The following is a 26,924-nucleotide window of genomic DNA, read 5'->3' as shown; positions in this document are numbered from 1 at the left end:
AAATCCAGTGGGTTGAATAACATTTTTAGTATCAGAATTTGACTCAACATGGGTTGAGTTTTGATAGAAGGTTCAAGGAATCTGAATGTAACTCAACGGTTGATACTTTATAACATTTGTAATGTGTATTACTATATATAATTATATTTAATTTATATGTTTTTAAAAGTTTTATTATTATTTTAAAATAATGTATTATTTATTATTTAAATTTTGATATAAATACATAAAAAAAAAGTTAAAAAAGGTCCTTATAGCCAACCTAACATGACCTTGATTCATATATCTTTCTATTCCAAGTTTAATCCGATCAAATCAAAATTTTAAGTTTTATAAAACATCACAAAATAATTTTTAAAAACTGTTTTTCAAAATTGTTTTAAAAAATAATTACCAAATAGGCTCATATTGTTTTCTAAGTTTAAAAAACAATTCCCAAACGGACCATTTTTTTTTTTTTTCATTCCTTTCTCACTTCAGGTTTAGACAAGAATGGGCCCTATTAAAGGTCAAAAATAGCATTCTTTCCTTGCAATCAAAACTGTTTCTATTCTACCTCCTATGATAAGAAAACTAAATCAAGCTAAAGATAAAGATTTCCTTTACTGTTCCTGCTGCTTCTCCTTTTTCTAAAGGATCACCACCATGAAACAGGGCCTAAACCATCATAATCAAGTGATCCCTGCAAAATAGAAAACAGAGTATTGAGCAACCCTAGATAAAATATTATGGAACACCAAGAGAACAAATTCAGGTGGCACCATATAAGTGAATTGAGTTTCATAAAGACAGATGCCTACAGTGCCTCACTCAAGGATTGCTGTGGAACTACTAATTTCTTGAAGAACTCACAGCATTTAAATCAGACTGGAAGCAGAAAACAAGCCATGATCTATATGCACCTGGCACTCTCGGTTAACAGGAAGCAAATTTGATAAAAATCCAACAAGACTAAAATTTAATTTTTCCATCTCATTTTGTCCATCCACATGTATTTGTATATAAGAAATGTAAGTGGATGAAGTTCTAGAGATGACCCTACTTCTAGAGATGAAAAACCCTGAAAGGATGAAGTTCAAAGAATGAATTTACCATAATCATCATAGGGGCAAATGGCTTTGACTCTTTTGGTTGCTCAACTGGAATTGGAGGATAACTTACACTCTGAACTTGGAACCTTATCTGCAGCAGAACGCCAAAAGTTAAAGGCAAACTGCAACTAGAAGTTTTAGCACAATTATAAAACCATCCAGAGAATAATAATACACCAACTTAAACCTCATCGAGCCCATCTATAGGAAATTTTTGTTCTTGATAATCCCATATCCATATGACTTGACTCCTGGAATTCCACAAAAGGATAAAAGTAGGATGTTACACATATAAATGTAAAGAGTTGCAATGAAATGAACGAAAAGAAAAAATGAAAAAAAGAAAGCAAATAAAGAAAAAGATAATGATTGAAGATGAAATCCTGAACAATCTAATTTTAATTCTATTAAATAAGTTAATGTAGGTGTGAAAAGCTTACTTGTTTTCTGGGTCAGGCTCACAATGGCATGGATTTGGCATAAGATGGACAGGTATGTAGATGTCATCAAAGAATCCAAGAGATACTGTCCATTACAGATTCAATATAAGCAGTAGGCAGCCATTATACAGGTGTCATTCATGATGATGACATGAAATAGAATTCACAATTTGCAATTCAGTAGCAGGATAGCAACTTTTTTTCACTGATGAAAAACCAAAGCATGCCTTAAAACAAGGTTTATTTCAACATAACAAAATTCTGATATCCACTCTACACCTTCAAAAGCTACCTCACTTAGACAGGGGACAACTAAGCTGCATTGAGTATTTAAAGAGCAACAGGACCTTGGCCAAAATAAAAAAGCATAGCAGCAAAGCCAATAAAAATAATAACCAACTAGAAAGGACTAAACCAAGTATCTAACTAAGATCACACTCTAATAACCCCAGGTATTCTGCCAATGCTTCAGAAGGTGACATTGAAACTCATGAATCATGTTAAGGAGCAACAATTATCAAGTTGTGAAAAGAATACTTCGGAAGAAAAAAAATGAATAACATGTTCCTTGACAACAAGTGATATGGATTATAAGTCATGGACGCGTTTTTAAACAATCTTCGATCTCTAGCTCTGATTTTGCAACCTGTCTTTGAGAACCAAGCAGGCCACTTCTACAATGGAGCTAGACAACAACTTACATGAAGATAACGTTACAATGACAATGATTTACAGGATTCAACAGCACTTCCCAGGTCTAGTAAGAGTACCGCCAACTGGTACATATCCTTTTCATCCAAATACTGCCACGTTCCAATTGAAATACCATGGACTCCTAAAGCCTTTTTTTTTTTTTTCATCTTGTGTGGCAAAAGCCAAAGAAAATGCACTGACAAAAAGGACTAATATGATACAGTTGAAGGCCCATGAGTAAGGGCAACGCAAAGAAAGTAGTGAGAAAGGTGAATAACCTGTGATTCCATGAGCAATATGGTTCTAGACATAATAAAGTGTCAAAAATGGATTTCAAGAACTGAACCTAAGTGATCAAGGTTCTGTTGATTTGCTTAATTTTGACTCAAGTTGCATCATTACTCTAATTCTCTTGGTAGAAGAAAGGGATAACTAGCCACAAATATAGCAAATATCATGGAGTAATTTTGACTCAAGAAGCTTCTAGTTCTCTGGAAGGAGAAAGGAATTTCCATGATCAGCCCAAAAAATAGCAAATACCATGGCTTCATGGTTGCCACCAGTTAGTCATAATCTAGGATATGACAGAATATTCCTTCAAAGGCAGTATTTCTCATGAATTTGGAGGGAGTGCCTCACTGAATGAGCAGGTATTTACATAATCCAACAAATCTCTAATCTGGATATTTGATAAGTTGATCCCCAAATCAAGGATATTTTCAACCAAAGGTATTTAGTTGAGTCCAAAGAACTGCAGCTGGCAACAGATAACATCATATGCATGAACAAGTCTAAAGAGAGCACTGGGCACCTCAGCAGAAACCACACTTGATAAACTCATTTGTATCAAATATTAATGATTAAAATCATTTAAATCCAGATAAATTTTGCTTTACATTATCCTAATAACATTTTTCTTTCACTTAAATGCATTGTGATCATAATGCACAAGATAATAGCATTACTCCCAAATCAACCCATCTAATTGTCCATTCATCATAACCAAGCAACCATGTTGTCAAAGTCATGTGGTGCTTGAGCACCAGTTTTAATAAGTTATCATCCCATAAAGCAAATTAAAGTTCATATTTAACTTCAGACCCACCAAAGACGAAACAAAAATTGGCAGCACCCAACAGGTCAGAATATGTGCATAAATACATACATTGCAAGCATGTGTGATGAAATAGATAATACAAATGCAAAGATATTTTGATTAATTCATAATCAAATAAGCAAGAGGCCTTAAGACATACACTGTAAGCCATTGGCGTCGGATTCTTTAAGTTTTGCAGTGATAATCTCCCCGACAAATGGACGAAACATAACCAGTCTAAACTCCACCTGCCAAGATACCATGATTTTCAATTATTATATGAGCAAAAACTTTGGAAGAGTAGGACAAAGCATAAAAATTGATTCAGCCTATCGTCTTTTTCCATTCAGTTCAATTTGAAAACAGCATAATACGTGGGCAAAGCCACAATCCCAGATAGATAAATTATGAAACCAAAATTTTAGATCAAGTATACCGTACCGTATAGGTTGAAGCACCATCCCCAGGAAAGACAAAACCACCATCAATAGACCTGATATCATAAACAGAGATACACAGCCCCAAATTCGCAATAACCTTCATCACAACACATCCTTTTCAGACCCTTAACTGCTCTGAAATCACAATAACAAATGAAAAAAGCAAAGATAATGCTGAATCTCCAGACCTTATCTAAGAATAGACTCTCAAGCTCTCCTTTGATGGCTTCATTGAGAGGAAGGTCCAGAAGATGAGGCGGCAATCGCAGTGTGTGCTCGATCAAACTAAGGAAGAACATCTAAACCTAGAAAACGTCAATTCCAAACTGAAAATAAGTTGCAGAGCCAGATTATTACAGAAAATTGAACAAACTAAAGTGAAAATCAGTCTCAACGGTGCTCTTGTTTGTGTATGGTTCTTCAGTGAGATTCTGGTTGATCTAGGGTTTTAATCTCGGACCCGTCACCGTTGCCGGCCGGAGATCATTATTAAATTGTTGTGAATAATAAAGATCAAAGTGATGTAAAAAGTTCAAACAAATTCCATTTAACAGTGTTCGATGAAAATTGTTTTTAAGTTAAACTAAAAAAAAAATCGGTATTTTATAAAAATAAAAGTATTTAACAATTTGTTTTTAGAAAGCGTTTAAAAAAAACTGCTTTGATAAATTGTTTTTATTTATTTTTTTGTTTGATTTTATAAAAATATTATAAATTTAATTTATATATATATATATATATAATAATTTATTATATATTACAAATATTACCGATTGATTGTGTAAAAGCATATAGTAGCAACGCAATCGATAAATTATATAGAAAAAATAATTATTTATTATTATATTAATATTAATTAATGATCCCAAGATTGTTGGCGCTAGTTCTATATTTTGAATTAGTGGATTGAGGAGGAAGGGGACTTAGCGGGAAGAGGATTGTACCATGAGAGTACCAAGGAGTTCGTAAATATTTTTTTTTTGTTAAAAATTAATTTATAAATATAGTTTTTAATAATATTTTATTTAAAATAATTAATTAATAAAATTTAACTTTTTTTAATATGCAAAAGAGTCAAGTTTTTCATTTTATATATACATTTAGTATCGAATTATAAATATAATATTTTAAAATATTTTTATTTAATTTATAATTAATTTGATTGGTTTTTTAAATTTCAAATCATTCTTAAAAATTAAAAATTAAAAATTATTAATTATGTTTGACTTAATTTATAATTTATTTACTTAAATTCAAAAAAATTTATTTTGTGTTTATAAAATAAATCATAACTTATAATATATCAGTATTGATCTTTTTTTTTTTAATGATTATATTTATTTTTTAAGTTCCAAATTATCTTTAAAAATTGTTAAACCTATTAATAAAATAAATGCAATTTGTCACTTAATTGAACTTTATAGTGAGAAAAATTATAAAAATATAATCATGTGAAAAAAAAAACAATAAATCTATTATGAATCAATTTTTATCCATAAATTTATGATATTAACGAGTTTATTGTTTGGATTCTAAATTATTTTAAAAAATATTAAACTTGTTAATGAATCTAATACATTAAGTTTTGTTTTATTTCGAACATATTCGTCTAGTTAAAATATATATATATATATATATAGAAGATAAATAATAAAGTTATTTTAGAGTGTCCATAAAATTCTAGTATTGATTAAATAATTTTTTGGGTTTAAATTTATTTTTAAAAATTACTAGACTTGTTAATGAATTCAACACATTAAGTTTTATTTAATTTGAAGTTTATTTGTCTATTGAAAAATAACGATGCCATGTAAAAGAATCCAATACATTAAGTCTCATTTAATTTTGAACTTATTTGTCTTGTAAAAAATAATAATAATAATAATAATAATAATAATTGTGCGGAAAATAAACAATAGTCATTATATACAAATTTTTGTCTATAGATTTTTGGTATTAATTGGATCATTATTTGAGTTTTAAATTATTTTTAAAAATTATTAGACTTGTTAATGAATCAGACATATTAACATGTGTTTGGTACATGGGAATAAAGAGTGAAAATAAATATATCGATCATTTCATTTCCTCGTTTATTATTATGTTTGGATAATTTTTATGAAGATATGTGTGAAATAAAAAATGATTAGGGCATTAATCAAATCTCACTTATAAATGAAATTTTAATTTATCGTAAATAAGTGGTATTTTGATTCATTCATACATAAGAAAATATAAAACAGTATAAAATTACTATTTTACCTTTTAATTTCATTCATCAAGCCCCAATGTCTTTCATCCCATAATAAAACTAATTTTTTTAGTCTTATTATTTAGAAAAAAAACTCTTAAAATTAATTTATTTTTATATAAAAATAAGAAACTTATTTTAACCTATGTGTATGTTATTATTGTCAATTTATTTATTTATTATTCATATTCCTATTAATACCTAACATTAGAATGAAAACAAATAATCATTTTAATATTCAATTTTTAGGTCCATCTCAACACTATAAATGAAATCACCAAATTCATTTCCATTTAAAAAAAAAAAAAGAATGGAAATAAAAGATTTATTTTCCATCTTATATTCCCGTGTATCAACCACCACCTAAATTTTGTTTAATTTGGAGCTTATTATCTATAAATCTATGGTATTAATTAATTTACTATTTAAGTTTTAAATTATTTGTTAATAAATCTAACCCATTAAGTTTTGTTTTATTTGAAATTCATTTACCTAAAAAGAAAAAAGAAAATAGTGATTTGTAGAACAGAAAAAATAATAGGGAGAATTGTGTTTTGAATATAGTTGGGTCCAAAAATTAAGTTTTGATTCATATAAGTTCATCATTTAAGTTAAAGACTTAGATAAAGTGTGAAAATTGAGAAGAAATATATAAATTTTTATCTTTCAAAAAATGACATTTATTGGCTATGAAAAAAATAGAAAAATATTAATTAAAATTTTATTCCTTATTTAAACATCAATAAAATTTAATTTAATTTAGTGATTTGGAAAAAAATACACAATTTTCCAAAAAATAAAAATAAATTATAATTATTATTATTTAAAAATAAAAAATATTGGAAAATATATATATTTAATATTATGTATGTAAAAAATAACTAAAAATATGTAAAAGTTATTATTTTTAAATGATATATTTTTAGAATATATTTAAAAAAAATTAGTTTTCTAAAAATAATAAAAATTTAAAATAATTATTAAAAAAAAAGTTTATAAAACATTGTGGTAGAAAATACTCAAAATAGTTTTAAAGGGTATATTGGTCTCTTCACATTTTATATCATTTTTATTAATTATGCAACTTTTATGGACCAAATCTTAATTTTTGGGTCCAGCTGAGTCCAAAACACAATTGTTCCAAAATAAAATCGTTCTACACCAATTTTGTCCATAAATATATAGTATTATTTGGTTTCCTTTTTGAGTTTTAAATTATTTTTAAAAATTATTACACTCTTTAATATATATTTATATATATATATATATATATATATATATATATATATATATATATAATTAAAATTTATTTATTATTAATATTATTGAGTTTCATTACTTTTTAATATTAATATTATGGGTTTTTGAATTTCAAATTATTTTTAATAATTAATAAATTTTATATATCAAGTACAATTTGATTTAAAATTTTTATATATCAAGTATAATTTGATTTAAAATTTATCTTTAAAATTATTTTTTAGAGAAATTAAAAGAAATACAAGTGTAATTTAAAGAAATATCATTTTTAAAAATCTTCGATATTAAAGATTGAAAGAGAATCTTATCATGTTTAATTTTATTTGTTTTTAAATATTTTATGCTTTTATTTTATTTTTAAAAAGCTAAAAAACAACTTTAATTCGTTCTTTAAAAATTGTTCTATATTTCACCTTGTATTTAAAATATATTTTTAAAAACTGAAAACCAAATAATATTAAAAATTTTTAAAAACAAGTTTATCCTTTTAAAAAAGGGAAATGTCAAATAGATTTAAAATTTTTTTAGAATTCAATCCAAATACAACCTAACTCAATGTTCGGCCAAATCCACACCCAAAGACTTGATGCTTTAATTTGAGTCACTTTCTAAAAAAATTGTCTTTATCTTAAAATTTTGGAAAAAAAATTAACCATTAAAAACAATATCTTTTTTTTTTTTTCATTTTTGAAAAACTATTTTTGTCCAAATTTTTTATGGAATTATTATTTTTATTATTTAAATTGAATGATTTTAGGCCTCTCACCCAAATATCTCCTCATTCTCTTTTAATTGGTCGGGGACGAAGCTATAAGAAAAAATTCTTAGACTCCACCAAAACAGTCCAAATAAGAAAAGGACAAGTGGACAAATTCTTGTCTTTGATTTGTTGATCAGAATCTTAGGGCTACAACCTGGAATTTCAAAGGCCCATACACCACATATTTCGATGAATCCAGAATTCTCTGGATCAATCTATTGGACTCCAAAATTCCGATTTTCTAATTTCCCATTTTCCTTTTGAAAAATTTTGTTACCACCCGAATAATAGCTGTGTAATATCTTACCATTTGAGGTCTGGGGTGGATAAGTACGAGATGATGTGATATTCACGAAAAGGGAAAGGGGAGATTTGAGGCTCGGAAACTTGTTTTCTGATCTTGGTTTTCCTCTGATATGGCTGAGCTTTGTTTGATGGCCTGTCATGGGTATCCTCCTGGGCTTGTCTTTCACCCAGAACAGGGCATGTGCAGGGTCTCCAAGGTAAATTTTCTGGAAGATTTACATGGTTATTGATAATTTTTTGTTTATTTTTCTGGGCTTAGTGATCTGGGTTGTTGGATTTGTTTCAATTGTGGGTGGGATTTACTGGTTTTTTGTTGAATGGTGATTTTCTGATTTGGGTTGTTGAAATATGTTCTGAATTTCTGACTGTAATTGGGTTTGATCTGTTACGTATTTGTGGCCATTAGGTTACAGTCTGTTAATTGCTTTTGTTGGGTGGGTATTTATTTATTATTTCTGTAATTATTCATGATTTGTTGTTTATGATGATTAATCTTTTTCCTCCAAGGGTGATGTTATGCAGTGCTTGGGTTGTTGATATACGTGCCTGTTTCATGGGGTTTGTTGAGTTTATGTTATATTCTGTAATTCTTATTGGGGTTTACTGTTTCATTCATATTTTGGTGGTGTTTCTTTCGGTGGTTGTTGATGGTATATTTATTGGGTTTAACCCTTCTGGTGATTTAGTTCTTACTACTGGCCATGTTGAGTTTCTCTTCCAATTTGTGATTAGTTTCAAGTTCTAATAATTTCCAAATGAACTTCACATAACAAGGCAAAGCTCAGGTTGTTTTACATGTGTATTATTTGAATTTATTATGTTGTGAGTTGGGTTTTTGAATTTTGAATTTCGACACATTTGTAATTCTGATTTTGTTGAGTTGTTGTCTGATGCCCTGGTTTACGACCTTAACTTTTCTTCTTCTTAACTGAGTTTCATAGAAACGTGGACACTTGTTTGGTAATCATATCACTAGCTTGTTCAAACTATAAATCCATATGGGTTGTGATTATTAATTAGATGAAAATCTGTACTGGTTTTTATTGTTTATTATTAGGTATATGATGATTTTATCATTGACTATTGTTGGCACACTCGCATGAAAGATAAATCATAGTCCTTGTACTTCTACAGTGTTAGCTTTAATAGAAGAGAATGTTTGCCTTTGTGCTTGTAAATTGTTCTGTTAGGTTCTTCATCTATGGCAGATGGGTTCTGTAGTTTATCTCTCTGGTATAATTATTGTGTTATCAGCACTTGTTGTAAATGAAAAACTCAGTCCCTTTTGAGATTTTGAACTACTGATTCCTAATTTATATGCTACCTTTTGTATTCTTGGGTTGGTTATGCAATAGTTTTGGTGATTGGTCCGATTCTTTCAATATCTTTTAGCAGGCTTGGTATATTGGATCATATCGTTATGTTTTCCCAAAAGAGGTTGACAATCCTGATTGGCTTATGTCATTTTTCAAATTCATAGACATCTTGATTGGTTAGAGTTTTTATAATTATGATTGTTTAGGTGAGTTGTTTTGTTGATTTTACGGTCTTAATGTTAAGGTAATGATTTGCCTTGGTTACTCACATTCTTAGTTGCTTCCATCAGATGATGAATTCTTGTTAATCTTTTTTTAACACAGGATTGTCAACCTCTTTTGGGAAGTCCTGGACCAAGACAAGAGTCGACAAGATCGGGTCTTAATCTAAGGCCTCTTCAACGGGAGGAGACCTGGAAACCCTTGAGTGGGTTGTTGGAGTCTGACCAGTTTGTGAAGATTGATCAGACTGTTAGCAGACATGTGCTGCTTGATGCACAAGGTTCACAGCTGATTAGTTTATGCGTTTTCCTTTAATGATTCGTATTTTTATAATTTGTCGCACACTACATGAAATTCAAAACCATATATAATGAAATTTACTCTACCTTGCTATGTGCACATTTTTACTATATCTAATTTTTTCCACAATAGGCCAATTTCATATATGATCGGTTAACAGATTTCAAGCAATACAGTTATAGCTATTGCTAGTGAGGTGGGACGCTCCTTCTCTTGGGTTCCTTGCTCAATTAATCATGCCACAAACTAGTTAGGCAAGCAATGATCGAAGTGATTGGATTTTTTTGTTGGAGACTTTTTATTCTCCCAGAGTGTATAGAGTGGTTTTAACGTGTGTACATTGTTTTTCTGCTTTCTAATCAGCAATTGTACATTTTGGAAGGATTGCTTATCCTTCTCTGTATTTACCATTCAATGCAAGGAATATGTTTATTTTTTATTAAAATAGTTATTTTCATTTCTGGTCATGATTCAATTAGAGGCTATGAATTTGTATTCAGATCTAATGCAAATCAAAGTAGAATTATTACATTTATTTGTTGTTTCTGAGTGCTCCCTGTACCTTTTGTTGGTCATCCCAGTTGCTTATTCAAAATTCAGTTACTCCCATGGGGTAGATTACTCTTTGTCAAATAGAACATCTAGGTTACTGGAGAGTTCAGGGGCCTCTGTCTGGACTCTGGTGCAGTGGTAAACATCTCAGGCTAATAGACCTCTGCAGGTTCAAATCTGGAGGACAGCCTCTTCATTCATGACTGTCAAAGGTGAAGATGCCATCCAACTCTCCACTCTCAAAAACCTGCTTTGCCAGGATTAAATCTGAAGAATGACCTTTGCTTCATTAGAAGAATGTAACCCAGATAAGGATGCTGGTTGCATAAGCAAAAAAGGTAGGGAATCATAAATGGACATCAAGCTCTAGGAAAACAAGTGAATAACTTTCAAAGCAGATAATGATGGGTTTATTACTCTATTAATATAGCTTTGATCTATTACATATAGACTATTGCTAACTTAGTTGTGGCACAATGATCTAAAGCACTAAGTGCAGGGATGAGCATGGTGTGAGTGTTGGTGGTGAAAGAAATTCTTAAACAATAACTATGGCATTGGATAGGATGATATGACTGAGCACGATTCAGGCAGTCATACTTTCTTTTGTAGCATATCCTTTTTTTTCACTGTGATCAAGTATCTTATTTGCCTTCTTGTTTGGGCTGCAGACACTCTTCCAGGTTCGGTACTCTTCAGCCTTGCAATCGCTGAACAATGCACAAGACATGAAAAAATCCTGCAGTTCCTCATGTCCAGATCGAGTGAAATAGAGAAAGGTGAACTAGATTTATCTGTGCTATCTGACTTAATGGGAATTCAGGCATCTTCGACTGGTATGCAAGAGCAGCCAGTGGATCCTGGTTTTTGTTCTTGTTATCAGGATACTGAGGCTCAGCCTGCTCTTATTTACCCAAGTAGTGAACTTCATGCCCAGAAGCCATTTGTGGATTTTGTGGGGGATTTGGCCCGTAGTTCAAAACTTATCGTTCACCCAGATGGCCGAGTTTCATTCATGGGCACTGGAACTGAGATGAAGGATCTACTTTCAGTTGTTGCTGAGTTTTACTTATCAAGGAACTCAACTAAGCATGGAAAGCAGTCATTGCTGGTCCCCCACTTTACTAGGTACGGATAATTTGACACTTTTCTCTGTATAAAATGAAAATTTTATCTAGCAATATGTTTAGGCTAATCCACAGCTTAGTACATATAAAAAAATTTATGAGTGTGGAGCTTGTTCCATGTTTGTACCTGCATGCTTCCTATTAATACCATCCTATGGATATGATGACTATGTTGTAAGTTCAGCCTTAACTCTTTGATTGGCCTTAGCTCCCAAATGGATGACATTTTCAATGCCTACTTCTATTAAAAGGAAAATTGAACTCTGATATTTCATTTTGCCCCTTTTGTTAAGCATCCAGTCATACTTGAGCTTATTTTTGGTGGTAATGTTGTTTATTGTGGAATCAGAATATCTTGGATTACTTTGTTGAATCTCCCTACACAATGCACATGACATTTTTCTTCCTGTTAAGCATCTAGTCATACTTGATCCCATTTTTGATACTATTGTTGTTTGTTGTGGAGTTGGCTTACTTGGTTGGATCTCTCTATCCCTTCTCACGCACATGCACTAATGGATTCTTCCTTTTTTTTTTTTTGGAGTGCACATCAGGCCTTTTCTGTTGAAAAGAGAATGTAGACAATATATGAGGTTATTGAAGTGAAATGCCTGTTATACATGATAGGTTAAATTTAGTTTGATATTTCATGTTTGATTGGATGATGCACTGTTGGAAGTTTTTGCTTAAATTGAATATCTCCCAAACATCTTATAGTTTTGCACTGAAATTGAGTTTTATTCTTTTTTTTTTTTTTCAATTGATTTTTTTTTGCTCATCCTATGATCATTGTATCAAACAGGCTGGAGCGGGCTGATACCAAAGGGTCTTCTTTGAAGGTTGAAACTGTGGTTGCTCCTCTTAAGAGGTATTTGACATATCTATTCATAAAAAAGCTTTTAAATTTGAAGAGACAACTTTTATTTTGCTTAAACTCACTGGACCTGGTTCTTGCTCTAACAGGGTAATATTGGTCAGGGAATTGTTCAAAACTAGGCAATTATTTTTTTTTCTTTTCATATTTTAAATTTCTGTTTTAGTATTTCTTCCCAAATGATAGCTTTAAGTGTCCAAGGTTATAAGATCTAAACCAGAAAGGGAATCCGCAATCTGGGAAAAAATTACAAAGCAAAATCACCCACTTTGATTTCATGGAGAACAAGGTGAAATCAATATAGAATCAAATAGAAGTTTTGAATATTTTATATTTAATTTAAGTGTATTCTTGAATACTCTAGCGAGCTCCATCAAGTATTGTTCACAAGAACGAAAAAGCCCCACAATGATTTTCTCCATCATTCCCAGGTTATTGGAATCAAATGCTGAATCATTTGATTAAGTGGTTGTTTTATTGTACTCAAAATAAAAGAACCACAAGATGCTATGGTCTTTTACTTTTCTTAATGCTGATGTGGTGAGGGATTACGTTTTCTTGACCGACATGGTGGAATCTCTCCAGATGGTATGCAAGCATGAATAATAATTATAAACTTTTCAGATGGCTTAAGGTGTAATATTAGTTCATTCCTTTTGTAGTTGCTAAAACCTTCATTACCTTGCCCTTTTTTTCTCTTATGCATGTTACTCCTCTTTTGCAGTCCTGAGAAAACTAAGCTCAAGCCATCTCCAAAGAAGAAGAATGGAAGGAAGGGTTGCAGAGAGAGGGATCTCTATGAAAAGAACTATTTCCATGCATGTGAAAGCCTTTTATCCATAATGATGAACAAGAGGCAGCAACGCAAAACAGCATTCCTTTCCCTAAAGAAATCCGGCCCTGAACTACCTGAGCTTCTGACCCAGTTCTCTGCTGGCATTGCTGGTACCGGCCTTGCTGTTCTCTTCTCTGTCATCTGTAAAGTAGCCTGTGGGAGGGTGCCTTTTTGTGCATCCAAATTCTTGAGTACCGGATTTGGGTTTGGCCTGGTTTGGCTGTCTTGGGCTGTGAATAAACTGAGGGACACCGTTGTCCATATAAGCAAGAAGTCAGGCAAGTTAGCTTTGAAAGAAGAGGAAATGATGAAGAGAGTGGACAGAAGTGTGAATGAGATTTTCTTCAGAGCTGCAACAGTGATGACAGTTGCAGTGCTGAGGCTTGTATGACCGTCAAGATTAAGCAGAATGAAATACTAAATATATTGAAAAACCTTTTGAGGGAGAAGTGAGCACAATTGTACATGTCCTAGCTAAGCTGAGTGATGATGGAACGGGTTCTGCAGAGTGGGTGGGTTCAACTCAGAAAAATGCGCGGAGAAAGAGCCAAAGCTTTTGAAAGAATCCATCCAGTCTTGAGGTGACCTCAATTTTGCATGAGCTTGGGCTGCATCTGATCAGCAGTCGGCCAAGTTCTGTGGCAATTGATGTTTGGTTGGTATGATGCTTAATAACTGGAGGCGTATATGGCTAGACTCTACTTGATTCAAGCACTGTACATGCCGTAAAGTTTAGCATGAGTAATAAAACTATTTTTCGCCTTCATTCTTTCTTGTTCTTATTCATTTTTATTGAGTATGGTTGGCCCTTTGCAGCAGATTTTGGCTCATTTGGGGTCTGAACAGCAATCTGAAACATGAGATGTGACGAAATAGGAGTATGAGCCTTTTCTGCTGCTCTTTAGGTTCAATTACTGAACCTGTACTGAGCTCAGCTGACTACCACTGGTATGAACCTCTATTTCAGTTTGCGAAGTGGAAGATTGAATCTTTCCCCATTCCACATTTGGGTGGGAGAATGATGACCAAGAAACCTTGCATGGCAGAGCTCTTCAGACTTCTCATGAGGTTCCAAACCTTGAGGTGCTAACCGTCCCCACCAACCAGCGCCAAACACCAGATAATCAAGGATATTCAAACCAAATGCAGGAATCAAACCCAGACCGTGTGCCTCAGTTGTCTCTGTCCTGAGATTAAGGAAAAGCTTCTTAACAGGGGATTCAAGGGGCAACCTTAAAATTTGAGGGCTTGAGCAATTAAAAATCCATCCCTAACAGGCCATTGCTGCATTTTCTTGGGGCTGAATGCACCCTCATAATAGGCATCTCTTGAATTAAGAATAAGTAACTTACGGCTGCGAGCATTGTCTTCAATTTGTTGTGAAGCAACTGAAGAGGAGAGAATATTAAGCACTAAATAGTGTTCTCTTTCCATGGCAAACAAAACCATTTTTAAGCGTAAAATTTTATATAGAAACTCAATTACATTTACTCTTTAAAATAATCCATTTTGGACCTACTAAAATTGCATTACACCACCCATGCTGAAGGGCCCATGTCAAAGCATTCTAGTCCTCTTCGAGGATTTGTCAAAAATGTATTAAGTTCTTTTTTGAGTTTATAGACCATTTTTCCATTCCTAACAACAGAGAACAGTCTTTAAGAATAATGACCAAGCTCATCCAAGCCTTCTTTAGATATATTTCATATCAATTAATGTCAAATGTTCAAAATTAACTTGAATCAAACACTACTAGGTACCATAAGCTATTATCATTCAAACCAAATTGAAGAGACGCATAAATATTCAAACAATTTCTTCTACTTTATGAATTCTTCCATTGAAGATCAGAACAAATGAAATTACTCAACTTTGAACAAAGAGATAAGTTAGAATATGTAAATTCCCAAGCTGCCAGCAATGGTTCCTCAGTTGTTCTAACAGGATTTATTCATCAATAAGCACAAATGGGGACCGTTTCAAAAGTGATCAAGACAGGTTGACTAATTATACACTAAAAAAAAAAACATTGAAAACAGAATTTTCTGTATAATTTGTAACTCATACGAGCTAATAATATCTTAATGCCGAAAACAAACAGATCAAATGCAGAGCATGTGCCCAATTACCAGATGCGTATTTCCAAGGAAAAGAAGTCCAGGTTTTTTTGGGGTGTCAACCCTTTCTTGCAAAAAGAAAAAAACCTAGGGGACCCAAGACTGCAATCAACTTATTACTTTGGAAACTACACCTGCGCCGACTGTCCTACCTCCCTCTCTCAAAGCAAATCTTTGTCCTGTAAAATTGAAACCCAAAACAAAGTAACAAGATTTAGGGCTTTCCATTTTCCCAACAAATGCAAATGTATAATACTGGTTAAATATTATGAAAGCAAAATAACATAAATTGTTAAGATAAACTGCCATGTCATAAGAAAATAAATAGAAGCTATGACCTTTCTATTTAAGGAAAAAAGAGAAGTGCAGTCAATCTCTCACACGACTTGAAAAAGCAAACATGACAGCATGTATTGGCATGGGTGTGGAAGTATGTATGGTGATTTGTGTTGTACCATCAACTAAATTTATTATGCAAACATGAAGACAAGCTAGAGCAAGTAGGTTGCATATTCAAATACACAACGAAAAGAGTTTTGTATTACCTGTCAAAAAACAATGAAGAAAAAAAAACTACAATGAAAAGAGCCACACCTCTTTTGTCAGTCATTGAATTTTTGACAAAGATGAATGTGACACAAATTCAAGTGTTTTTCCATATGGCACAGAACACAGAAGTACAAAAACTACCAAACCATTTAGAATGTGATGCATGAAAAATGCAGGATCAAGCTGTTTTCAACCCTGCTTCCCCTTCTTCTCCATGATGAAAGGAGGCACAACATTTTCACCGTAGGGCTTCTCACAAAATCTAGCCCAGTGACTACCACCCACCCCTCAATGAAATGTGCAAAACCAATAGTCCATAATAAGAAAATGAATGGAAAAAATAACTACTCAAAAGGAAGGGATGATGCAGAGGTCATCGTGTTTTAAGTTTCCCACCATGCAATCAACCCCACTTTTCCATTGGGCAAAATTCAACAATTGCATGTTAAAAATGTCCACAAGTGCCATTAATTTGTGCTTACCAATATTACAAAGATGACAAATAAAATACAGTAAAAGCACCCTATTAGGAAGTCTAACAAAGTGGCATCTCCATCAGCAGGCATAATCAGCCTCACATAGATGTAGTACTTTCAAAAATTTATTCTACAAAATGGTTAATGATATCAAAATAAATATCATAGGCAACTATGCTTAGAGTTGAAGAGGTAAGTGAATGATTTAAAAAAAAAAAATGAAAATTTCATTTCCCAATCTTCCTATTTTTATTTGAAAGATTTAATTTAAAACATACCAGCTTCAAGAGGAACAGCAGATATCAACTCGAAAACTGCTGTAACATTGTCCCCAGGCATAACCATCTTAACTTCTTCAGGCAATTGAACCTTCCCAGTGATGTCTGCAGTCCTCATATAAAACTGAGGTCTATAGTTTGTGACGAAGGCAGTATGTCTTCCACCTTCGTCTTTCGTCAGGACATATATCTCCGCTTCAAACCTCTTGTATGTTTTGCAAGTACCAGGCTTGGCAATGACCTGTACGATAAAAAACAGAAAACATTGAATCACATCCTTTTAACATAAATACTATTAACATAGTTTCAATTTCATAACATATCATTTTAGGATAACCATATTTAATGTTTTAATGCTTCTTGTACTGCTAATCAAAACAAAAAAGAAAATGATCTTTTAGCAAATACACTGTATAAAAAAAGAGTTTATGCCTAAACTAAGGTGGTATAAGAGAAAGGTGGAAAATGGTTACTGAAAACTCTTTGACAGGAAAAGCTTTATTGCTGAGTTATAAGTATTAGAAGTATCTTCTAAAAATCAAGTGTCAAATTTAACTACTTCATAAATTTTTTAAAAAAATGACAGAACTAAAAAATTCATAGGATAAAACTGTATACAACCATTTAAATAAACCTATTTGTGATATTTTAATATAAATATTAATCTGATCCATACGAGGTCCCAAATAACCGTTCAACATATTTTTTGGGAAAAAAAGGGCACCTATTAATAGAAAAAAAAAGAAAAAGAATTTCAATTCTAATAATGCTTTCGATTTTGCAATTAGATATAAGATATTAAAATCAAAACTTTTGTTCTATAGAAATTTTAGAAAATAAGTTTGCAAATATAATATATGTTTCACCTATAAGTTACATGACATATTAATGATGCATTATTATTATTACTATTATTATTGTTGTTATTATTAATTTTTCATAATAGATTAATATTCTAGAGCAGTTTATGTATAATTGCAGACCTAAGACCCAAACAAATTAAAAACTAAATCAAGTTCAAAAACATTTAAAATATATTTATAAGGGGAAAAAATGACAAAAAAATATCTATATGTTTTTTATAAAGATTCAATATTTTAAAAAATTTTAAGATAAAAATGTAATCCAAAAATTATATATCCTTATAATTGATTTACCATGTTTAGCAATGTGAAAAGTCAAAGTTTTATTCACTTAAAGTTTGTTTGGAGTGATTTTAAGAGGGGCTCAAGTCATTTCCTCATAATTGGAAATGTTTTTCTTATAAAAATTAGGTATTTGGCAAACTTTTGAACAACACTTTTAAAAAAATAAAGAACTTGAACTGACACTATAAAAACACATTTTTTTAGTACGTATCCAAACACGATTCTTTTTAGACACATTTCTAATGGAAACATTATTAACAAAACCGCTATAGCTAAAAACATTTTAACAAGAATCGCTCCCAAACATGCTCCTAATAAATAAATTTTGATAGAAAAATTAGTGATAAGTGGTGTGAAAATTTTGTTATCAAACAAACTAAAAAAGTGGGACCCAACAATTCTTTTTGTGTGATATAAGGTGAAATACAAATGAATAAATATTTTTTCCTTAAAAACCATTTAAAAGTTGCATGATGTGTGATAGTTAGAAAACTTGTGTCTTGAATTAAATAAATAGCAAGTAAATAACTGATCATACTCATCTAAGTAATTTAGACTATGCAGTAAAATAAGTTTGCAGCTTAATTAATCAATCCCATTACCTGTCCACGCTGGATGTCTTCCCGTTTCAGGCCACGAAGAAGAAGACCTACGTTGTCACCAGCCTAATAAACCAAGCAAACCCTCTAAAATTCAATTTCTGCTGATCAAAATCCTTATTAAATTGAAGGAGCAAATGAAATGAGACACTTACTTGTCCTTGATCTAAGATTTTCTTAAACATCTCAACACCTGTGACTGTGGATTTCAAAGGACCACTCTACATAAAGAAAATCAATTTTTAGGATCAATCTTTTTATGGTTTGGTGTGAGACTATAAAGATCACAATAGAACCAAAAGCACAAAACGCTTCATAACACCAAAAGTATCAAATTAAATTTGAATAGTCACACCTGTGTTAACCCCAAAATCTCAACTTCCTCTCCAACTTTAATTGTTCCTTGTTCAACTCGACCAGTAGCTACTGTTCCACGTCCCTGTAATACAAAATAAAGCTCAAATGATGCTAAACATTGAGGAAACTACTTTAATAATCACAACAATAGGCTGTATGTTCAAAGCCATTAATCATCACAATAGCCCATATGTTCAAAGCCTAATGTCATGGACTTGGGTGTTTCCTAAGCACCCATGTGACGTTAAGTCAACATTATTCAAACTTAGCTTGTTAAAGGAGACAATATGAAAGAATGGAAGCTTTTATTAAGCTCTCAAATACTAAATGGGTCCAACACCTATTTATAGGTGACTATAGAGGTCCAGAAAATACACAATTCTAAAGTATCCTAACAAATCTAGAATACTTTAGAGACTACCTAGATACAATTCTAAAATACTCTAGAGACTACCTAGATACAAGCTTTGTATGAGATGTATACAAGAATTCTCTAAACAACCCCAAAGACTCTCATCCAACTTTAAAGCTGTGTGGATGGCTTTGGGTCTTTCTAGAAGCTTCCTGCCCCTGTATGAGCCCAAAGTTGGAGGTCAATTGACCAAAGTGAGACACTAAGCAGCATAATTCCACAAAATCATATTTATAATTTTACAATATGACAATTTTTCTTGAGAATATACAACTCCATAAACATTAAATCAAAAGGTTCTGGTTTGTAAAAATGAAAAAAAAAAAAAAAAAAGAAGGTAACCAAAACACTTGCAACAAGTTACAATTGGTAGTAAAAATGTTTTTGACTTGCCTACACCACAAAACCCATTGAATCTAAGACAACATTAAAACTGAGCTTGAGATTAAAGAAATTAGTTCATGCTGTTCAGTTTACCCCAGACAAATTGGCAAAATAAAATTATAAAACTGAGTCAAAGGAGAAAAACCATTGATGCAAATATGCAGTTCATAACTCCAAAATAATGTTGGACAAAAACAATGCCAAGTGAATGTCATATTACCTGAATTGAGAAAACATCTTCAATTGGCATTAGAAAAGGCTTGTCAAGCTGTCGCACAGGGTCAGGAATATACTCATCAACAGCATCCATTAACTTCAAAATAGCCTGTTTTCCTATTTCTTCATTAGTTCCCTGTAAAGCGCACAAAGCCGAGCCCCGAATGATGGGAATTTCATCCCCAGGGAACTTGTAGAAGCTAAGAAGCTCTGCCACAAGTACGAGCTCATGTGAAACGCTTTAAAATTTATGGTATCGCCTATGCAAGAATTATAAATGACTAAACAAGGGACCGCCTTACCACGGAGTTCCATTTCTACAAGGTCCACTAACTCTGGATCATCAGTAGCATCAACTTTATTTAAGAAACAGACCAATGATGGCACACCGACCTATAAGATGCATGAAAAAAGGATTCTTACACATATAACCATGTCATAGAAGCACATAACATAAGGGCAACGGCTAAACACAGTTCACAATCATTTAATAGTAAATTCCCAACCTGGCGTGCAAGTAAAATGTGTTCCTTTGTCTGTGGCATGGGCCCATCAGGAGCAGAAACAACCAGAATACCACCATCCATTTGGGCAGCTCCAGTAATCATATTCTATAAATAATCAACCAATATCATCAGATTGATACATGAGTACAAAAAACACTCCAAACAAAGAAAAGGCTAACTGTGTATTAGAAGACAGCCCAGAAATGCAAAATGTGAGAAGATGGTCCCTTCTATAAAAATACTGAATTCATCAATCCAAACAATCCAGTGTATTATGATATTACACAATTAAACTCCAGGATTATATGATACCAAATATATGGTGCTAATCAAGTCATCATTAACATCCAAATGTAAGCTTTTTCTCACTGAAAAGTAAAAATAATAAAATTCAAGTTGAATTTTTTTGCAGTCTCTAGTCAAAGCACAGGGAATGCAATAAGTTGTAACATGGAATTGGATTTTCAGATGGCTTGCAGTCAATGAAAAGTAGTCAGCTAATATGTTTTCTAATATAAGTGTAAAAATGAAAAATCCTGTTCATATCCAGAATCCCAACTATAGTCATTCTCTTGAACACTCTGGAATGTAGAGACAGCAAAAATCTCAAATAAATTAAAATATTTTCTTTGGAAGAATATTAGTCATTTTCTTCTCCATTATACCTTCACATAATCCGCATGTCCTGGACAGTCCACATGGGCATAGTGCCGCTTAGTAGTCTCATACTCGACATGGGCCTGCAAAGTCAAATCCAATTTAGGTTAAGCTGTAAACAAAATTTCAGAGTTGTATATGTTAGGCTGAGCAAGAAAACAGCTACACTAATGTATTAATCTCAGCGTAATGAAACATAGAAACCAAGGAAAACAACAAGATGTCAACCGTTGCAATTGTAATTCCTCTCTTCTTCTCTTCAGGAGCCTTGTCAATTTCATCGAAGGCAACTGCCTTTGCTTTTCCTTCCTCTGCAAGCACCTACAAGAGGCAAAGAACGAGTTCAGGTACTAGATAAATGAAAGAGTCCATGTTTCAAGCCAGATATTACTCATTCAAGGGAAAAAAACCATCTCCAAATTAAAAAAAAAAAAAAAAGAGAGATAATAATAATAATAAAAAAGAACTGATTCATAGAGACAATTGATTCAACAACCCAACCTTTGTAATAGCAGCAGTCAATGTAGTCTTCCCATGATCAACATGCCCAATAGTTCCCACATTAACATGAGGCTTTCTGTCAGAAAAAAAACATTACATATAAATAAAAAGGCGATTTAATTTACAATTGAAATAGATATGAACTTGCTTTTCCTATGATAAGATAAGAGGTCCAATTCTCCCTTTGGAAGCCACTCCTCCTCAAAGCCTTTTCCAAATCAAATTCCCCACAAAAATGAAAGGAAAAACAACAAATGAAAATTTCGAATCTTAAATATTCACCATTGAAGACATTTGAAAAACAAAAACTCACATTCAAATGGACCCACAACTGCTATTCAGGAAAAGAAACAAGACACAAAAGCAACATTTTAATTGCCCTTTTCACCTCTTTTTCCACCATTCTCTCACCAACCAAACAGAAAACAAGTGCCAAAATTTTCCACGCTCTTCTTCCCCATCACAATGTCCAGTTTTCCATTATTATCAGCAGTGTTAATCGCATTATTAAACCAAACCCATTACTCAAAGAAGACACAATATACACATGTAAAAAGAAAAGGGTAGATAAGAATGATATTATCAAAGAATCAAGTTCAGACTTTACGTGCGAGTGAAGGTGCCCATAGATCGCCACCATGGAATAGTGGGAGGAGGAGACGAGGTTGAGTCATTTGGAGAGATGGAGAACTGAGTGGAGATGGATCCCCGACAGGAAGAGTAGATTTTAGAAGAAAGTGGAAGAAAGCGCCTAGAATTAGGGTTTCTGAGAGCAACAGAAGCCATTGATGAAGAAACCCAAGAACACGAGTGCAGTGGCGGAGAAGAGGGTTTTAGGGTTTTAGAGAGATGTAAGGAGAGAGCTGATGGATCTAAAAACCCTCTTTTCCTGGAATGGCCATAAGTACCCGACCCGAATTTTATTCGGGTTTTTACATTTTTAATTAAAATAATATTTAAAATATAATAATAATTAATTAATTAATTAAAAACTCTCCATAATTTATCTGAATAGATTTATAAATATAAAAATTAAATTTTAGGATATTTAGTATTTAAAAAAATCTCTTTGAGCTTTATGAAAAAATATAAAAATAAATTTAGAATTTTTGTAATTTTACTATTTTTTAAAATGAATTTTGATTATAATAAAGGACAAAAATATTATTATTATTATTATTATCATTATTATTATTATTATCTTCTTATATGATTAATTGATAATTAAAAGCAAAAAAAAGTGAAACATAAAAATTACAAATTATTTTGTTTATGGAATGGTTTAGGTACTTTCAGTTTCCATAAGACATTAATAATAATAATAATTTAAATATATTCATTTACCATAAAAATCATTAACTAATTCAAATATTTTTCTTATTATTTCATCAAACAACATCTCATTATACTTATTTCTCCCATAATAAAAATATAATTATCATAAAAAAAAAAAATTCCTTATTTATCTTAAGCTCCTAAAAAAATCATACTAAATCAGAAATAACAAGTTTTAACATGCATGGTTTCTCTTAAATCATATTCTAATAATAATATCCGTTAAATAGCCCGATTAATTAAGGCGAATACTAGGAAGTATGGTCTTATTAAACCGCACATGGTTAAAGTATTTCCGATTTGTACATATTGATTTGACGCATATATATTTATAGTACGAGTAACTTCTATTTTTTTTAGCCGATGTGGGATATTGCATACATTGATCGGGGACTAATAAATAGAAAAAGCTATGTTCTTGATCAGCCTCAACAACTCGCTTTGTGAACAGAAGATGCCTCTCACAGATTTGCACCTCATATCTCCAAAACCCTTATCTGGTGGTGGTCCCAAAAGTGCAGACAAAGGGTGAAAGCCATTAGGGACTGATTGGGACAGAGGAAAATTGTAGAACCCAGGAGAAAACTTTTTATAATCAACATTAGCCGAGTCTATATCGCACGTTTCCTTCAGTCATCCTTCCCATTTAAGAGAATCCATCCTAGCATGGCCCGTACACAATACGACACAACCCGGTCCAGAGCAAGGAATGGGCCAGCTGGTCATGCATCAAGATTTTGAATCAGGAGAGGTTTAAGCAGTTAATATGGTTGGGAATGCAGACTTCTTTTTTGCAGTATAGTAGATAGGGTTCTCCTATGAGTGGAGGAAAATTGTGTGGAGACTTGCCCATAAATTCAAAAGAAGGATTACCCTTTTTCTCTGTTGAAGAAATGGAATAACAGAAACGATTAGAAGAAGAGGAAGAGAAAAACAGAGTAAGAGAAAAAACAGAGTATATGGTTTCTTGCTATTATGTTCAGTACTAATATCATTACACTTCTGTAGTATTTATATACTTAGTTGTTGATAGCTATAACTAACTTGAGAGGTTGGTTTTAAACAGAAATGATTAGTTGAAACTAACTGGGCTTCTCAACTAACTCAACTAGTTCACTAACAGCCCCCTCAAACTCAGGGTGGACTTTGGTTGACACTGAGTTTGGCACGTATGGTGAGGAATCTGGAGCTAGGAGTTGCCTTGGTGAAGACATCTGCCAGCTGATCAGAGGAAGGTACATGATGGATTTGTATTTGCTTCTGAAGAACTTTTTCTCGGACAAAATAAAGATCAATTTCGATGTGCTTAGTCCGAGCATGAAGGATGGGATTAGCCGAGAGGTACACTGTGCTGAGGTTGTCACACCAGATGACCGGAGTTGTGGAGGAAGACATGTTTAATTCTTTGAGGAGAGACTGCAACCAAGAAATTTCAGCAACTAAGGTAGCTACACTTCGATATTCTGCCTCGGTGGAAGACTTAGAGACTGTATGTTGCTTTCGTGAGTGCCAGGAAACCAAGTTTGGACCAAGAAAGAGGCAATATCCTGATGTGGAGTGGCGGTCATCAACATCTGATGCCCAATCTGCATCACAGAACCCTGTTATGTTGAGGTGTGAGTTGGAGTTGTGCTGAAGATGGAGTCCATGGTGAAGAGTGCCAGCCAGGTAGCGTAGAATTCTCTTGACAGCCTTCCAATGAGCAGTCAGAGGAGCTTGCATGAATTGGCAAACTCGATTGACACTATAGGTGATATCTGGCCTTGTGATGGTGGCATATTGGAGGGCACCAACAGTGCTTCTATAGAGTTGAGTGTTGCTGAATGGAGCACTTCCAGAGTTGGATAGGGACTGATTAGATACCATAGGTGTAGGAACCGGCTTGACATGAAGCATCTTGGTTTTTTGAAGTAGATTGGAGATATACTTGGCCTGTGACAAGTGCATTCCAGCGGATGTATGCTTGACTTGGATACCCAGAAAGTAATCAATATCTCCAAGATCTTTGAGAGCAAATTGGTTGTTAAGCTGAGTGATCACTTGTTGAACAAACTGATCATTGCTGCCGGTGACAAGAATATCATCCACATATACTAGAATGTAAGTGGAGTGAGTAGGTGTGATGTTGATAAACAGAGATTGATCTGATTTGGTGGATGAGAAACCAAGAATGCCAAGTGCTTGATGTAGCTTTTCGAACCAAGCTCTAGGGGCCTGTTTGAGGCCATAAAGAGATTTATTGAGCTTGCAGACATAGTTTGGGTTGACAGGGTCGATAAAGCCTTGAGGTTGATGCATGAATATGTCTTCATGTAGGTCGCCATTGAGAAAGGCGTTATTGACATCTAATTGTCGAACTTTCCATTGTAGATTTAAAGCAATAGTGAGAACAATGCGAATGGTAGTCGGTTTGATAACTGGGCTAAAAGTTTCATTGAAGTCAAATCCAGCAATCTGATGAAAACCCTTAGCTACTAAACGGGCCTTGTATTTGTTTATAGTTCCATCGGGATTCTCCTTGACTTTGAACACCCATTTGCATCCGATCAATTTACGATCAGTGGGAGGAGGAACAAGATCCCAAGTGTTGTTTCGGAGGAGAGCGAGATATTCATCAGTCATGGCCTGTTTCCAGTGGCTAAGTTGGAGGGCTTCAGGGACTGAAGTGGGAGTTGTAGAAATGAGATAGGCCTTTGGTTTAAAGATGCCATTTTTGGATCGAGTGATCATATGATGGATGGGAAAAGGAGGGGCAGAGGATGGTGGAGGTTGTGATGCTACATTGTGGTTAGAGGTGGCAGGAAATATTGAGTTTCTGGTGCTAGCTCTGTAGTTGAAATGTGGAGAACCATTTCTGTTAGTTGTGATGAGATGAGCCAAGCTAGGAGTGGAAAGGTCTGCAATCTTGATGTTTTTCTCAATACGGCTTTCTTGAGCAAGAAGAAGAGCTTCAATTTCCTCAACTGTGTATGGATCAAGTCTGGAATTGACAGAGATGATGAAGGTTTCATAATCTTGAGGGAGACCTTCAAAAATTGCATCTATGTGATCTTTGACAGAAATCTTGTGGCCAACCAGAGCAAGAAGGTCAACTACATTTCTGATTTTAAGGAGGTAATCAGTTATAGACAAGTCTCCCTTCTTGGTGTTGTGCAATTGCGTTTTGAATTGAGTTACTTTGGCTCTCACTTGAGTAGCAAAGTATAGTTCAAGGGTTTTCCATACCTGGGCTGAAGTGTCACAATTCACCATACGAGTGAGAAGAGCATCAGTTATAGATGCAAGAAGCCAAGACATAATAAGCTGATCTTGTTGTTCCCAATCCTGGAACTTGGGATTTACATGATTTTGGGTTTCATCGTCTGAGGAGAGAAACTCTGAGGGTAGAACTGAAGTTTCAGAAAGGAAGTGTTGCAGCTTATGGCCTCTTAATGTGGTGAGTATCTGTTTTCGCCAAACCAGAAAGTTGTGATTGTCTAGTTTGGATGAGACTGGATGGGGAAAGGAAACTGGGAGAAAACTGGTGGTTCTTGAGGTTTCTTCCATGGCGGATAACTAAGCTAAAGCCTGCTCTGATACCATGTTGAAGAAATGGAATAACAGAAACGATTAGAAGAAGAGGAAGAGAAAAACAGAGTAAGAGAAAAAACAGAGTATATGGTTTCTTGCTATTATGTTCAGTACTAATATCATTACACTTCTGTAGTATTTATATACTTAGTTGTTGATAGCTATAACTAACTTGAGAGGTTGGTTTTAAACAGAAATGATTAGTTGAAACTAACTGGGCTTCTCAACTAACTCAACTAGTTCACTAACATTCTCT

General features: G+C 33.0%; 3 protein-coding genes across 3 annotated transcripts; 1 reads left to right on the top strand and 2 right to left on the bottom strand.

Annotated features, from left to right (window-relative positions):
• Window positions 1-502: 502 nt before the first annotated feature.
• Window positions 503-4,272, bottom strand: LOC117918865 (DNA-directed RNA polymerase III subunit RPC8-like). Its single transcript, XM_034835815.1, has 8 exons — window positions 4,156-4,272; window positions 3,949-4,065; window positions 3,762-3,857; window positions 3,481-3,568; window positions 1,532-1,616; window positions 1,279-1,342; window positions 1,093-1,182; window positions 503-682 (listed from the first exon to the last, which is right to left on the bottom strand). The coding sequence occupies exons 2-8, from the start codon at window positions 4,057-4,059 to the stop codon at window positions 638-640; spliced, it is 579 nt and encodes a 192-aa protein (XP_034691706.1). The 5' UTR covers window positions 4,060-4,065; window positions 4,156-4,272; the 3' UTR covers window positions 503-637.
• Window positions 4,273-8,189: 3,917 nt separating this feature from the next.
• LOC117917502 lies at window positions 8,190-14,332 on the top strand. The gene is made up of 5 exons (XM_034833801.1): window positions 8,190-8,534; window positions 9,978-10,155; window positions 11,399-11,855; window positions 12,657-12,722; window positions 13,453-14,332. The coding sequence occupies exons 1-5, from the start codon at window positions 8,448-8,450 to the stop codon at window positions 13,952-13,954; spliced, it is 1,290 nt and encodes a 429-aa protein (XP_034689692.1). The 5' UTR covers window positions 8,190-8,447; the 3' UTR covers window positions 13,955-14,332.
• A 1,102-nt stretch (window positions 14,333-15,434) lies between these two features.
• On the bottom strand, window positions 15,435-22,630 carry LOC117917501 (elongation factor Tu, mitochondrial). The gene is made up of 12 exons (XM_034833800.1): window positions 22,371-22,630; window positions 21,764-21,839; window positions 21,491-21,583; window positions 21,271-21,345; window positions 20,606-20,710; window positions 20,402-20,492; window positions 20,104-20,309; window positions 19,086-19,169; window positions 18,886-18,951; window positions 18,734-18,796; window positions 16,984-17,224; window positions 15,435-15,859 (listed from the first exon to the last, which is right to left on the bottom strand). The coding sequence occupies exons 1-12, from the start codon at window positions 22,547-22,549 to the stop codon at window positions 15,789-15,791; spliced, it is 1,350 nt and encodes a 449-aa protein (XP_034689691.1). The 5' UTR covers window positions 22,550-22,630; the 3' UTR covers window positions 15,435-15,788.
• Window positions 22,631-26,924: the final 4,294 nt, after the last annotated feature.

The sequence above is a fragment of the Vitis riparia genome, chromosome 7 (assembly GCF_004353265.1).
Source record: "Vitis riparia cultivar Riparia Gloire de Montpellier isolate 1030 chromosome 7, EGFV_Vit.rip_1.0, whole genome shotgun sequence".
Taxonomy (NCBI): Eukaryota; Viridiplantae; Streptophyta; class Magnoliopsida; order Vitales; family Vitaceae; genus Vitis; species Vitis riparia.
Note: the sequence above shows the minus strand (reverse complement) of the source record. Positions and strands in the feature narration are given on the sequence as shown.